Source organism: Hylobates moloch, unplaced genomic scaffold (assembly GCF_009828535.3).
Source record: "Hylobates moloch isolate HMO894 unplaced genomic scaffold, HMol_V3 SCAFFOLD_12, whole genome shotgun sequence".
Lineage (NCBI taxonomy): Eukaryota > Metazoa > Chordata > Mammalia > Primates > Hylobatidae > Hylobates > Hylobates moloch.
Genome location: NW_026652287.1, coordinates 64,261,009 through 64,277,126, shown reverse-complemented (window position 1 = coordinate 64,277,126; position 16,118 = coordinate 64,261,009). Strand labels below are relative to the sequence as shown.

General features: G+C 50.7%; 1 protein-coding gene across 1 annotated transcript; it reads left to right on the top strand.

Annotated features, from left to right (window-relative positions):
* The first annotated feature begins 9,137 nt into the window (after positions 1 to 9,137).
* On the top strand, positions 9,138 to 9,716 carry LOC116479698 (LYR motif-containing protein 2-like). The gene is made up of 2 exons (XM_032171683.1): positions 9,138 to 9,322; positions 9,623 to 9,716. The coding sequence occupies exons 1-2, from the start codon at positions 9,138 to 9,140 to the stop codon at positions 9,714 to 9,716; spliced, it is 279 nt and encodes a 92-aa protein (XP_032027574.1).
* The last annotated feature ends 6,402 nt before the right edge of the window (positions 9,717 to 16,118 follow it).

The window sequence follows — 16,118 nt, the reverse complement described above, 5'->3', positions numbered from 1 at the left end:
GTAGAGTCAGGGTTTTGCCATTTTGCCCATGGTGGTCTCCAAATCCTGAGCTTGAGCGATCCGCCCATCTCTGCCTTCCAAAGTGCTGGGATTACAAGTGTGAGCCACTGTTCCCAGCCACACACTTAAGTCTGTGCTTCACAAGCTGACATGTGGTCCCACCAGAGCATGTATGGCCCTCACAGGAGACCTGGAACTGGAGTGGCATCACCAGAGAAGACTCTAGGAGGGGATGGGACTCTATGAAAGGGCTCACTTCCTCCTCAGTTAGAATATTTGGAGATGAGATGAGGGAAGGATGCACTATAATTGGATCCTGGAATTTAGCCTCATCCCCGACCTTCCTTCATACCCCAGGCCTCCAGGGTCCCTGGCACTGGAAACTCAACATTCAGAAGCTATCAGTGTTCCCAATTTAAAATAAACTGAGTCTGTATGTATCAGCGAAAGAAAAGAGTGGGACTGAGGGACAAAATGATCAGCACAGCCTGGGTGTAGAATAGGTCTGCAGGGAGCTCAAGAGCACAGGCTGCATCTGAAGACAGCCAGATTCAATTATGTGAGTATCTCTATGCCAGTGCAAATGTACCGTGCATTGATTCTGGCCATCGAGGACTTCAACTGGCCACATTAAGCAGACTTGAGGGTAGGATGTGAGAGTCTGTGTGTGTGTGTGTGTGTGTGTGTGTGCGCGCGCGCGCGCGCACGCGCGCTCATGTGTGTATGCTGGTATGCTGTGGGGAACTGGAGACATATATTCCTTCCTTCTTCCCAGGAAGGGATGTTATTTATTCATTGCTATCAGTGCATGAAGCTAGCCACCTACAAAGTGAACTTTTTTTTTTTTTTGAGACAGAGTCTCGCTCTGTCACCCAGGCTAGGGTGCAGTGGTGTGATCTCAGCTCACTGCAGACTCCACCTCCCGGGTTCAAGAGATTCTCATGCCTCAGCCTCCTAAGTAGCTGGGATTACAGACATGCACCACCACACCTGACTAATTTTTGTATTTTTAGTAGAAATGAGGTTTTGCCATGTTGCTCAGGTTGGTCTCGAACTCTGACCTCCAGTGATCTGCCCACCTTGGCCTCCCAAAGTGCTGGGATTACAGGCATGAGCCGCCGCACGTGACCCCAAAGTGAACTTTTAAGAATAATCTTGTGTTCTGTAGAGCTTTGCATATTTTCTATCACAATGGAATATAGAAAAAAAAAGATGGAATATAGAGTTTTCGTATGGACTGAGCTAGAGTGTCAGCTCCCTGAGGGCAGGGATGTTGTCTGTGTTGTTTCACTGTTGCATCTGCAGTGCCTAGAACAGGCCTAGCCAGAAGAAAATGAAAAAAAAATTGTTGCAAAATAATACTGGCAAATATTTACTGCATGCCAGACATTGTTCTATTAAATCATCTAAAAAGTGCTGGCAGGGTGCAGTGGCTCACGCCTGTACTCCCAGCACTTTCTGAGGTCAAGACAGGAGGATCACTCAAGCCCAGGAGTTCGAGACTAGCCTGGGCAAGATGGTGAGGCCCCATCTCTACTTTATTTTTTTTAATTAAAAGAAAAAAAAAAGGCTGGGTGTGGTGGCTCATGCCTGTAATCCCAGCACTCTAGGAGGCTGAGGTGGGCGGATCACCTGAGGTCAGGAGTTCAAGACCACCCTGGCCAACATGGGGAAACCCCATTTCTACTAAAAATACAAAAATTAGGTGGGTGTGCTGGCATGTGCCTGTAGTCCCAGCTACTTGGGAGGCTGAGGCAGGAGAATCACTTGAACTTGGGAGGTGAAGGTGCAGTGAGCCAAGATCTTGCCATTGCACTCCAGGCTGGGCAACAAGAATGAAACTCCATCTCAAAATATATAAATAAATAAATAAATAAATAAATAAATAAATAAATAAATAAATAAAAGGCCAGGCACGGTTGCTCATGCCTGTGATCCCAGCACTTTGGGAGGCTGAGGCAGGTGGGTTACTTGAGGTCAGGAGTTCAAGACCAGCCTGGCCAACATGATGAAACCCCATCTCTACTGAGAATACAAAAATTAGCCAGGAGTGATGACAGGCACCTGTAGTTCCAGCTACTAGAGAAGCTGAAATGGAAGGATTGCTTGAACCTGGGAGGCAGAGGTTGCAGTGAGCTGAGGTTGTGCCACTGCACTACAGCCTGGGCGACAGAGTGAGAGTCCATATCAAAAAATAATAATAATAAAATAAATAAATAAATAAAAATAAAAAATTAGAGCCAGGTGTGGTGGCTCATGCCTGTAATCCAAGCGTGTTGGTAGGCCAAGGTGGGTGGATTGCTTAAGCCCAGGAGTTTGAGACCAGCCTGGCAACATAGCAAGACCCCATCTCTATGTCTATTAAATAATAATAGGAATAATAAATAATTTAATTTAAAATGCCACAACAACCTTATGATGTTCATACTATTATCCACCTTTAATAGAGGGGAAGTAGATAGTCAGGGAAATGAAGTGACTTGTGCAGAATCCCACAGCTTGGAGCAGGATTTGCATCCAGGACTCTTGGCTCCAGAGTCCAGCTCTGACCTGTTATAAATAAATGAATTGAAGTCCTTGTCTTCATTTCTAAGAAACCCAGCCTCTCTCTCTGAGCATTCTCTCACTTTTCTCTCATCTCCCTGGTCTCCCACTGTTTCTCAGGACCGGAAGAGGTTGAATGGGATTTCAGGGTTACAGGAAAAGCCCAGGTCCCACGGCAGTGTGTTCAGAACCATGGTCAGCGTCCAGTTTTGCTGAGTCTTCGCCGAACGCGGCGCCCTCTGAGACAACATGCCTGTTTCCCAGCAGCCCAAGCAGGCTTGGGGTTCAAAGCTGACATCTGTTCAGGGTGTGGCCTTGGGCAGTGATTTCACGCCTTAAACCTTCAACTGCCTTCTCTGTGAAATGAGGATAACATTAAGACCCATCTCCAGGATGACTGTAAGGAGAACATTATATAATGTATGTACATTATTTATAAAAGCACTTGCCACTTAGCACATAAGTCTAGACTACTTTATAAGTCTTTGTAAGGTGGTACAAAACACAAAACAAAACAAAACCCCCACAACCAAAAAGGTGGCTAAAAGCTTGCACTGTGGATGCAGACAGACCTGGGTTCAAATCCAGACACTGCCACTTTCTAGCTGTGTGAGCTTGGCAAGAGACTTGAGCTCTGGTCTCGGCCCCTCTCCCCAGGGAAAAGCTATCATTACAATATTATTATAGGCTGGGGGTGGTGGTTTTCACTTATAATCCCAACACTCTGGGAGGCTGAGGCAGGTGAATTTCTTGATCCCAGGAATTTGAGGCCAGCTCGGGCAACATAGCAAGACCCTATCTGTACAAAAAATAAAAATTAGCCAGGCATGGTGGTGCATGCCTGTAGTCCCAGGTACTTCGGAGGCTGAGGCTAGAGGATCATTGGAGCCCAGAGGTCAAGGCTGTAGTGAACCACAGTTGCGCCACTGCACATCAGCCTGGGTGAAAGAAAAGGACCCTGTCTCAAACAAAACAAAATAAATTGGCCGGGCACAGTGGCTCACACCTATAATCCCCGCACTTTGGGAGGCTGAGGTGGACAGATCATCTGAGGTCAGGAGTTCGAGACCAGCCTGGCCAACATGGTGAAACCTGTCTCTACCAAAAAAAAAATACAAAAATATTAGCCAGGCGTGGTGGTGCTGCGCGTCTGTAATCCCAGCTACTCAGGAGGCTGAGGCACAAGAATCGCTTGAACCTGGGAGACGGAGGTTGCAGTAAGCCTAGATCACGCCACCGTAATCCAGCCTAGGCAACAGAGCGAGACTATGTCTTAAAAAGAAAAGAAAAAAAAAAAAAACAGGCCGGGCGCAGTGGCTCATGCCTGTAATTCCAGCACTTTGGGAGGCCAAGGTGGGCGGATCACCTGAGGTCAGGAGTTCGAGACCAGCCTGGCTAACATGGCAAAACCCTGTTTATACTAAAACTACAAAAATTAGCCGGGTGTGGTGGCATGTGCCTGTAATCCCAGCTACTCGGGAGGCTGAGGAAGGAGAATTGCTTAAACCTGGGAGGCTGAGGTTGCAGTGAGCTGAGATAGTGCCACTGCACTCCAGCCTGGGTGACAGAGGGAGACTCCTCAGAAAAAAAAAAGGAAAGAAAACAACAACAACAATAACAACAAAAAACCACCCACAATATTATTAAACAGTCAACCTCAAAGACAAGCGGGAAGGTAAAAAGAAATAATGCACAGAGTTATGCACTCAGTACTAGCTATTATTATTTTATCCCTTCTCCCACCCCACTGTTCACATTTTACACTGTAATAAAAAGGTGTGACCTTGGGCAATAATTTCCTCTCTGAGCCCAGTGCCTGGCATATGATGTGGTGCACATTTAACAAATTACAACCATTACTATTCCTTCCACAAATGTTTGCTGAGAGCTGGGCACTGTCACAGGTGCTGGAGATTTAATAGTGCACAAAATCTTTTTGTAAGAATCTGACCTCATGAAGCTATATGGGGTGATAGAAGTGTTCTAATAGCTTCATTTAAGTGAGGGTTACACAGGTGAATATATGTGAAAATTCATTCAGGTTGGAAACTTTAAATTGTTCAGTTAACTGTGTATCTTAAAACTTACAACATGCCAGGCCGGGCACAGTGGCTCACACCTATAATCCCAGCACTTTGGAAGGCCGAGGCAGGTGGATCACCTGAGGTTAGGAGTTCGAGACTAGCCTAACATGGTGAAGCCCCATCTCTACTAAACACAAAAAATTAGCCAGGCGTGGTGACGCATGCCTGTAACCCCAGCTACTTGGGAGGCTGAGGCAGGAGAATCGCTTGAACCTAGGGGGCGCAGGTTGCAGTGAGCCAAGATTACGCCATTGCACTCCAGCTTGGGCAACAAGAGCAAAACTCCATCACAAAATAACAACAAACAAACAAACAAACAAACAAACAAAAACTTGACAACAGGCCAAACACGGTGGCTCACACCTGAAATTCCAGCACTTATGGGGGAGGAGGCTGGAGGATCCCTTGAGCCCAGGAGTTCAAAATCAGCCTAGGTGACATAGGGAGACTCTGCCTCAGTTTTTTTTTTTTTTTTAAAGGTTATTAAACGGTTAAAAAAAATCATTGCCCTTGAGGAATGTATGTGTTGTAGACAGATAATAGAAAAAGTAATTATACAGGAAGTGATATATTCTGTGAAAAAATTCTGGGAAAGGGCTAGGTAATGTTGGAGGGTGGGGGATTATAATTTATTTTATTTTGAGACAGAGTCTCACTCTGTCACCTAGGCTGGAATGCAGTGGCACCATCTCTGCTCACTGCAACCTCTGCCTCCTGGGTTCAAGTGATTCTTCTGCCTCACCTCCCGAGTAGCTGGGATTACAGGCACGTGCCACCACGCCTGGCTAATTTTTATATATTTTGGTAGAGATGAGGTTTCTCCATGTTGACCAGGCTGGTCTTGAACTCCTGACCTTGTCAAGTGATTCACCCACCTCGGCATCCCAAAGTGGTGGGATTACAGGCGTGAACCACCATGTGTGGCCTGGGGATTGCAATTTTAAATTGGGCAGTCAGGTTGGCCTCAGTGAGAGGTGACATTTGAGCAAAGGCTTGAAGGAGGTGAGAGAGTGATCCACAGGGATATCATGGGGACAGCCAGTGCAAAGGCCCTGGGGTAGGAAAAAGAAAGTAAGGCAACCAGTGTGGCTGGAGTACAGTGAGGCAGGGGAGAGAGACGAGATGAGCAGTGTGCTGGGAACACATCATGTAGGAACTCTGAAACCACTGTAAGGACTGCTTTTGCTGGGAGATGGGACAATTGCCTAGGAGATTTTGAGTGGAGGAGGGACAGACTTGTATTTTAAAACTACCTCTCTGGGCCGGGCGCAGTAGCTCAGGCCTGTAATCCCAGCACTTTGGGAAGCCGAGGCGGGTGGATCACCTAACGTCAGGAGCTCAAGACCAGCCTGGCCAACATGGTGATACCCCGTCTCTAGTAAAAATACAAAAATTGGGTGTCAGGTGGGGTGCAAAGCAAAAACAAAACAAAACAAAACAACAACAAAAAACCACCAAACAATAACAAAAACAAAAACAAAAATAAACTACCTCTCTGGTTGTTATATAAGCAATGGAATGTAGTGTTATGATTTTCTCCAATTCTAATATCCATGAATCCCATTGCCGGTTCACCTCCCCAAACCCTTGGGCCCTCAGGGCTGCTCATCTGCCGCTGGCTGCCCCACGGCCTGGGTCCCGAAGCCTGCGCCTTGGGCGATACCGAAGCTAAACATGCCCATGAGCGCCCCGCTCCTCTCCAGGTCGTGCACTGCCCTGCACCTGCGCCCCTAGGCCACCTCAGTCCAGGCGAAGCCCTGAGCCGGGACCAGCCTTTGGTCAGAATGCTGCTCATGACGCCGCTCGGGGCCAGCAGGGACTGGGCGCCAGTGCAGGCCGGGTAGTGGCCGGCAGTCCAGGAGCACCGGGGCAGGTGCAAATTCCACGTTGGAAAAGTTTGGCTGCGCCATGCTTGCGAAGCTGCAACTGAACGCGCCCACCATGGCATAAGCGCAAAGGAGGGATCTTAGGTGTCAACTCCCGCGGGCCGCGGCGGCCTCAGTGGGGGGGAAAACATCTGCACGCCAGCCGAAGAGCGCAAAGCCAGAGGGTGCACTGGTCCACCACAGACAGAGCGCAGCACCGTGCCAGGGCGCAGAGCCCACGCCCCTTCGGCGTCGCAGCACCAGAAGCACAGGCTACCAGGGCCACTAGCCTCCAGGAACACGCAGTCTCGGCGCCTGGGATGCTCTGGGGGCAAAGTAGGGCACCGTGTGGAGAACACTCCAGGGATCCTGGGGTGGCGGTTGTCCGAACGCGTGGCCATAGGCCTTGCTTCTCGCTTGCAGACAACCGAGGCCAGCCAGCAGCACGACAGGATGGGCGGCCACGACGCGGGTGCCGGATAGGTCTCCTGCTCTCTGCAACTGCAGCGCGTCTAGAAGCCTTCAAGGCTCAATAGATGGGGCCAGCGGGCAGGGTGGTCTACGCGGTCCGGCAGAACAGGCTCAGAGGGCGTGAGGCGCCTCAAGAGCGTGGGCCCAGCGCCCGCCACCACCGCAAACTCCTTGTGCCGGTCGCCAGGCGGCAGCGACGGCGTCACCATCGAGTAGGGGGTGCCCAGCAGGTAGCGCCGCAGAGCCAGCGCCGTGTCCCGGGAGGCGCGCCCACGTGCGTTCACCGCCTCCACTCCCTTGGGTCGCGACGTCGCTGTTTACACAGCGCCGCCTGCCGCGAGCCCTGCAGCTCCTCTGCGCTGGGCGGGCGCACCCACACCGTCGTGCCTGGCTGCAGGCTCGGGGCGCACGGAGAGAGTGGCGCCCACGCAGGGAGCGCTGTCACCAGCATCGCCGTCGGGGGCCCCGTGGGCGGTGGCGACATATATAGCTGGAAGTCGGGCTTCTCAGCGCCCCCGTTTTCCGAGAAAGCCGTGATGAAGCGGCAGCCCTGGAAACATAAAACGAAGACGTCCGTCGGGCTTGAGGGAACCAGGAGCCCAGAGGAGGCAGTCAAGAATAATCCAGTGGATTTGGAAGCTAAATGCGTCAGATTCTAATTCTGACTCTGCCACTTTCTCTCCCTCTCTCTCTCCCTCCTTCTCTCCCTCCCTCTCTCCCTCCCTTCCTTCCTTTTCTTTTTCTGTTTTAGAGAGGAGACTCACTCTGTTGCCCAAGCTGGTCTCCCAGGCTCACACGATCCTCCCACCTTGGCCTCCCAAAGTGCTGGGATTACTTACAGGCGTGAGCCACCTTGCCCAGCCTACTCGGCCACTTTCTAGCCAAGTGAACTTGGGCAAGTCACCTCCTTTCTTGGGGCTTCAGCTGCTGTGTCTGTAAAGGGGGTATTGGTGCACACTTCACAGAACGATGGCGAGCTTGATGTCAAAGCCATGGCATGAAGTCAGCTATATCAATATTAGCTTAAACTTGCTTCTTTTGCACCATCTGTCCCCAAAAGGCCTGCCCAGCCTCCTCAGAACTAGTTTTGCCAATCTCCTGGCACACAGTCTGCCCAAATAGCCCCTTGTCCCAGCTGGCCAGGGCCCTGTCCCAAGAAGTTCCACTGTGGCCAATCCCCTGTCACAGAGCCATGCCAGACAGCCTCCCAACCTGAGCCAGCGCAACCAGCCCCTCCCTACCCTACACTCTGCTGCAAATCCAGACCAACTCACCAGCTTTCTGAGTTCCTTCTGGGGCACTCACCCCATAGGAAACCCAAGGCACCAAGGCACAGCTGGGGGTAGAGGGAGATAGACTGGTTAGTGTGGTTCCTCCTGCCAGCCTTCCCTCTAGGCCTCCCACTGCAGGGGCAGTAGGGGGCACAAGGGAGACCTGAGAGAAGGGATTGGCCTCAGAGCCCAGGGCCCGGGGGGCACCTGCCAGAGCAGGGCTGAGGCCAGCCACATTGCAGGGGCATTTATAGTCCTAGGTGTCTGGGCCTGGCCCTCAGCACCCACCCTGGGTCTGCACACAGATGTGCTCATTAGTACTGGCTCCAGCCTGACCTGGTGCCACTGATCATACAGAGGCCTAAGTATGGGGGTGCTGGCTGGGGAAAAGAGGGCAGATGGAGGGACAGAGAAAGGAAAGACAGATATGGGGAGGTGGGGACAGAGATCTGCATAGAGAGTAAAAGTGGGAGAGGGAAAGATACACAAAAGTTACAGTGAAGGCCAGGCATAGTGGCTCACGCCTAGCATTTAGGAAGGCCGAGGCGAGTGGATCATCTGAGGTCAGCAGTTTGAGACCAGCCTGGCCAACATGGTAAAGCCCCATCTCTACTAAGGACACAAAAATTAGCCAGGCGTGGTGGCGTGCGCCTGTAATCCCAGCTACTCCAGCTACTCTGGAGGGTGAGGCAGGAGAATTGCTTGAACCGGGGAGGTGGAGGTTGCAGTGAGCTGAGATCACGCCATTGCACTCCAGCCTGAGCGAAACTCCGTTTCAAAAAAAAAAGGGGTTATGGTGAGATGAAGAGATGGACGAGGGGAGAGGGACATACAGGGTAAGGAATGGAGAGAGAGAGAGAAGGAAAAAGACCAGCTGAGGCTCTGGCGGACCGCTGGCACACATGGCCGCTTCCCACTTACCCCCAGCAACACTAATGTTAAAACAGTTCATCAGAAGGCAACAAGTTCTTCTCCTCTACAGAAGGATTTTCCAAACAATTCAGCAAGTTCCAAATGATTCTGATCGCAAATACCTAAAGGATTGGGCAAGGGAAGAATTCAAAAGAAACAAAAGTGCCACTAGGCAGTGGCCGGGCGCAGTGGCTCACACCTGTAATCCCAGCACTTTGGGAGGCCGAGGCAGGCGGATCACGAGGTCAGAAGATCAAGACCATCCTGGCTAACACGGTGAAATCCCGTCTCTACTAAAACTACAAAAAATTAGTCGGGTGTGGTGGTGGACGCCTGTAGTCCCAGCTACTCAGGAGGCTGAGGCAGGAGAATGGCGTGAACCCAGGAGGCAGAGCTTGCAGTGAGCCAAGATCATGCCACTGCACTCCAGCCTGGGTGACAGAGTGAGACTCCATCTCAAAAAAAAAAAAAAAAGTGCCACCAAAGAGGATACAATTCGGATGATGATTACTCAAGGCAATATGCAGCTCAAGGAGTTAGAGAAAACACTTGCTTTAGCAAAATCTTAACTATAGCATTATTCTGAAGGATTTTCAAAGTCTCCATGTGTTTTGTTGCATTTAGGATTAACAATGGACAACACAAAGCCCAGTCTTACTATTTGTATGTACAGTATTTGGTGATAGAGAGCAAAGGAAAACACATCAAAACAGTTGCCTTAACACTGAAAAACATACCCTGCATTTTGAAAATGTTTATAGATGGCTCAGCAGTTTTTAAAAGAAGCAAAAACCACTAACAAATGGCCAGTTCGCACATGAAAAGATGCTGGTCACAATCATTAGGGAAGTGTAAATCAAAACTACTATGAGGCCGGGAACAATGGCTCACGCTTGTAATCCCAGTACTTTAGGAGGCCAAGGTAGGTGGATCAATTGAGGTCAGGAGTTAGAGACCAGCCTGGCCAACATGGTGAAACCTCATCTCTACCAAAAATGCAAAAATTAACCAGGTGTGGTGGTGCATGCTTGTAGCCTCAGCTACTCGGGAGGCTGAGGCAGGAGAATCACTTGAACCCAGGAAGCGGAGGTTGCAGTGAGCTGTGATTGTGCCTACTGCACTCCAGCCTGGATGACAGAGTGAGACTCTGTCTCCAAAAAACAACAACAAACAAACAAACAAAAAAACTATGAGATATCACTTCACATTCACTAGAATGGCTGTAATTAAAAGGAGAAATAATAACAAGTGTTGGTGAAGATGTGCAGCAATTGGAACCCTCATACATTGTTGGTGGGAATGTAAAATGGTGCAGCCACTTCAGGAAACAGACTGTCAGTTCCTCAACAGATGAAACACAGCTGCTGCGTGATTTAGCAATTCTACCCCTAGGCCCATAACCATTATTTGGCAGTGAAAAGAAGGAAGGACTGATATACTGATGTATGCTAAACATGGATAAACCTTGAAAACGTTAAGTGGAAGAAGCCAGTCACAAAAGATCACATGATGATTCCATTCATATGAAGTGTCCAGAATAGGCAGAAAGATTAGCGGTTGCCTAGGCTGGCTGTAGGTGGAATGGATTAACTGTTAATGGGTGTAGGGTTTCTTTTCAGGGTGATGAAAATATCCTGCAGTTAGCTTGTGGTGTTAGGTTGCATGACTCTGAATATACTCAAATCCATAGAATTGTATCTCAATAAAGGTGAAAAAAAAAAAAGACCAAAGACAAACAAGAAAGTAATTTATTACAGGAAAGCTTTTTTTTTTTTTTTTTTAGGTGGAGTTTCGCTCTTGTTGACCAGGCTGGAGTGTGCAATGGTGCAATCTCAGCTCACCCCAACCTCTGCCTCCCGGGTTCAAACGATTCTCCTGCCTCAGCCTCCTGAGTAGCTGGAATTACAGGCATGCACCACGACGCCTGGCTAATTGTATTTTTAGTAGAGATGGGGTTTCTCCATATTGGTCAGGCTGGTCTCGAACTCCTGACCTCAGGTGATCCGCCCGCCTCGGCCTCCCAAAGTGCTAGGAATACAGGTGCGAGCCACCGCGCCTGGACCTTTTTTTTTTTTTTTTTTTTTGAGATGGAATCTCGCTCTGTTGCCCAGGCTGGAGTTCAGTGGCGAAATCTCGGCTCACTGCAACCTCTGCCTCCCGGGTTCAAGCAATTCTCCTGCCTCAGCTTTCCAAGTAGCTGAGACTACAGGCAGGTGCCACCATGCCCAGCTAATATTTGTATTTTTAGTAGAGACGGGGTTTCACATGTTGGCCAGGCTAGTCTCGAACTCCTGACTTCAGGTGATCCACCCTCCTCAGCCTTCCAAAGTGCTGTGATTACAGGCATGAGCCACCGCGCCCAGCATCGGAAGAAGCCCTTTGAATATTGAGGAAGTGTTTGTATTTGGAGAGAGTGAGGGATCTAAGTTTCTCAGACAGGATTGAAGGCGCAAGGTGGAGAAGCTGAGACCTGAAGACCATCCTAAGACAAGAGGGGCACAGCCGGGTGTGATGGCACACACCTGTGGTCCCGGCTACTCAGGAGGCTGAGGTGGGAGGATCGCTTGACCCAGGGAGATCAAGGCTGCAGTGAACTGAGATGGTGCCACTGGACTCTGGCCTGGGTGACAGAGTGAGGCCCAGTCTCTAAAAATAAAAAAGTAATGCCAGGCGTGGTGGCTCACGCCTGTAATCCTAGCACTTTGGGAGGCCGAGGCGGGTGGATCACGAGGTCAGGAGATCGAGACCATCCTGGCTAAGATGGTGAAACCCCGTCTCCACTAAAAATACAAAAAAATTAGCCGGGCGTGGTAGCAGGTGCCTGTAGTTCCAGCTACTAGGAAGGCTGAGGCAGGAGAATTGCTTGAACCTGGCAGAGGTTGCAGTGAACTGAGATTGTGCCACTGCACTCCAGCCTGGGTGACAGAGCGAGACTCTGCCTCAAGAAAAACAAAAAATAGGGCCGGGCGCGGTGGCTCACGCTTGTAATCCCAGCACTCTGGGAGGCCGAGGCGGGCGGATCATGAGGTCAGGAGATCGAGACCACGGTGAAACCCCATCTCTACTAAAAAATACAAAAAATTAGCCGGGCGTGGTGGCGGGCGCCTGTAGTCCCAGCTACTCGGAGAGGCTGAGGCAGGAGAATGGCGTGAATGACTGAGATCCCCATGCACTCACCTGGTGATAGACGAGACTCTCTGAAAAACAAAAAATAAATAAATTAGAAAAGAGGCGGCTGGGCCAGTGAGGGGAGGGGCAGGACTCCTGAGCCTGCTGAGAGATAAGTTTTTTTTTTTTTTGAGACAGAGTCTCGCTCTGTCGCCCAGGCTGGAGTGCAGTGGCGCGATCTCTGCTCACTGCAAGCTCAGCCTCTGGGGTTCACGCCATTCTCCTGCCTCAGCCTCCGGAGTAGCTGGGACTACAGGCGCCCGTCACCACGCCCGGCTAATTTTTTTGTATTTTTAGTAGAGACAGGGTTTCACCGAGTTAGCCAGGATGGTCTCAATCTCCTGACCTCATGATCTGCCTGCCTCAGCCTCCCAAAGTGCTGGGATTACAGGCGTGAGCCACCGCACCTGGCCGAGAGAGGTTTTCAGTCTCTTTTGAACTTGAGGATCCTAGGAAGGGGGCCGGGAGCCTGTGTTCTGAGGACGGAGGGGAATGGAGATGGGGCTTCTGTGCCTGAGGAAGGAGGGGACTGCAGACTTGAACTCCTGAGTTTGGGGAAGGAGGAAGCTAGAGGCCTGGGCTCCTGGATTGTGGAAGTGATCAGAGACAGAGGCAGGAGAGGGCCAGGTGCCCGGATGTGGAGGTCTGGAGGATTTGGGTACGGAGGTTCTCGTGGGAAAACAATGGCCTATACATCACTTTCTTCTTCCCAGAACGTCCTCTCAGCTTCCCGGAAGCTGAGAACAATGGAGCTACAGCCTTCTAGGAGGATCTCGGAGAGGAGGTCAGGCTGGATTTCCAGAAATGGAGAAGCAAGGGACCCTGGGTACTGTTTCCAACTGCCTCTCCCCCAGATGCTAGGAGCTGCACCCAGGCCTCCTTCTCCCCCAGAACGTTACTCTTGGTGGGGGAAATAAGGGGAGCATTCAAGAAGGAACCCATGTTCTTTCTTTTTTTTTTCTCTTGAGACAGAGTCTCACTCTGTTGCCCAGGCTGGAGTGCAATGGGGCGATCTCGGCTCACTACACCCTCCGCCTCCTGGGTTCAAGCGATTCTCCTACCTCAGCCTCCGGAGTAGCTGGAACCACAGGCACGTGCCACCACGCCCGGCTAATTTTTGTATTTTTAGTAGAGACAGAGTTTCACCATGCTGGCCAGGCTGGTCTCAAACTCCTGGCCTCAAGTGATCTATCCAACCCGGCCTCCCAAAGTGCAGGGATTACAGGCATGAGCCGCCACGCCCAGCCAGAACCCACTTTCCTTCAATAGCTTCATCTGTCACTTGCTTAAGATCCTCCTTCATCACAAGCAGAGGATGTGGTTAGTGTTTCCTTCCTGCCTGAGGTGGGGAACAAACATATGTGCTAGAAACAGAGCTGGGGAAGAGGGATGGCGTGGGAAGGGCTGTGGACGCTAGAGGCTGAGGAGCTCAGACTGTCCCAGGAACCCTGGGGAGCCATGGGGGTGTCTATGCAGAGGAGGGTTTGGCTTTAGGAAGATCCTGGACCAGAGAAGTGACTGAGGCCAGGAGCCCAGTGCAAGGACCCAGAGGGGTGAGGCCAGAGCTAGCCCAGGATGGGGCCGGGGCAAAGAGGAAGGGGAGGTGGGGGACATTCAGGAGGCTGAATGGGGGTTGCTCTCCCAGACAAGACCTAGGAGGAGGCATGGGTCCGGGAAGAAGCTGAGGCGGGTGTGGGATCCAGTGGGTGTGAGGGGCCCTGGGGGATGTCCAGGAAGAGGGATCCGGGAAGCTGAGGTAAGCCAGGTCTGGACTTAGGAGAGATGCTGGGGTTGAGGATGGAAATATGGAGGTTGTAGCCCGGTGAGGTGGCTCAGGCCTGTAATTGCAACACTTTAGGAGGCTGAGGTGGGTGGATCACAAGATCAGGAGTTTGAGACCAGCCTGGCCAACATGGTGAAACCCCGTCTCTACTAAAAATACAAAAATTAGCCAGGCGTGGTGGCACACGTCTGTAGTCCCACCTACTCGGGAGGCTGAGGCAGGAGAATCACTTGAACCAGGGAGGCGGAGGTTGTGGTGAGCCGAGATCTCGCCATTGCAATCCAGCTTGGACAACAGAGCAAGACTTCATCTCAAAAAAAAAAAAGAAAAGAAAAGAAATATGAAGGTTGCCAACAGAGAAGAAAAACAGGTGTTAGGAGTCGATGTCCCTGAATGTGAGTAGAGAGGCAGGAAAGGGCTCATTCCCAGCTCCCTGAGGCCACAACATTTAGGGGGAAGCTGAAGAGGAAGTTCCCAAGGAACTGCCGTTTTACCCAGAGGGCTGGGGAGAGTGAAGTGCGCTCCGGGGGGTCTATGGAGTTGAAGCCAGAACATACCCAGAAGAAAGTCCTTTGAAATCTCACATTTTATACTCGAAATTCTTGCCAATTTTGCATTCACCTCCATCAGTCTATCCATGCGAGTTTTCATATAAAAAGATTTTCAAGTACTTACCAGTGAGTGACATTCTATAACCTACCCTTCTGCATCCCCCGCCAGCCACGGTAAAAATTTGCAAGTGAAAATGAGGCTCTGGGTTCATTCCGTGGTTTTGGGGTCTCCCAGCCTGTCTCCGGCATTGGGATGTCTATCACTCAAGCATTTAAGGTTTGGTAAACCTGCCCATGCTGGCCTCTCCTCCTCAGAATCACCAACACTCCCAGTCCCTCCCACAGGCAGCCGAGTCCCCCATCTTCTCCCTGGCCATGTGCCCCCATCCACCCTCCCCATGGTAGCTAGATGGATCTTTCTTTCTTTCTTTCTTTTTTTTTTTTTTGGGATGGAGTTTCACTTTTGTTGCCCAGGCTGTAGTGTAATGGTGCAATTTTGGCTCACTGCAACCTCTGCCTCCTGGGTTCAAGCGATTCTCCTGCCTCAGCCTCCCGAGTAGCTGGGATTACAGGTATGTGCCACCATGCCCAGCTAATTTTGTGTTTTTAGTAGAGACAAGGTTTCTCCATGTTGGTGAGGCTGGTCTCGAACTCCCGACCTCAGGTGATCCGCCCGTCTCGGCCTCCCAAAGTGCTGGGATTACAGGTGTGAGCCACTGCGCCCAGCTGCCAGATGGATTTTTCTAAAGTGCAAACCTGACCCTGTCCCTCCACCTTATCACCCTTCACCCTCCATGGCCCCACAGTGCCCTTCTCCCATGGTGCTCCAGCCACACTGAACTCTGGCTCATTCTTTGAGCGTGCAGTCCTCTCCCTTCCTCTGGCTTTTCTTTTCTTTTTTTTTCTTTTTTTGAGATGGAGTCTCACTCTGTCAGCCAGGCTAGAGTGCGGTGGCAGGATCTGGGCTCACTGCAACCTCTGCCTTCCAAGTTCAAGCGATTCTCCTGCCTCAGCCTCTGAAGTAGCTGGGATTACAGGTTCCTGCCACCATGTCCAGGTAATTTTTTGTACTTTTAGTAGAGATAGGTTTTTGCCATGTTTGCCAGGCTGGTTTCGAACTCCTGACCTCAGGTGATTCGCCCGCTTCAGCCTCCCAAAGTGTTGGGATTACAGGCATAAGCCACTGCGCCTGGCCCTCTCTTTTGTACCCAATGCTCTCTCTCCTGGGAAGACCCTCTCTGCCTCGGCTCTCTCTGTAAATCCCTCAAGTGTTTGCTCCTCCAGGCAGGACTGGCTACATAATTTGCAGGGCACAGTGCAAAATCAAAATGTGGGGCCCTTGTTCAAAAATCATTAATAAATTCAAGATAGTGACAGCAGGGCATTAAAGCAAGCATAGAGTCCTTCTAAGTTTGGGGCATGGTGCAACCCCACAGTCACACTGCCATAAAGCTGGCCCTGCCTCAGGA

Bases quoted from the DNA above. Each gene is read 5' to 3' on its own strand.
- LOC116479698 (XM_032171683.1), top strand. From the start codon at position 9,138: ATGGCCGCTTCCCACTTACCCCCAGCAACACTAATGTTAAAACAGTTC. The intron at 9,323-9,622 runs GTGGCCGGGCGC...AAAAAAAAAAAG, and splicing joins AACAAAAGTGCCACTAGGCA to TGCCACCAAAGAGGATACAA.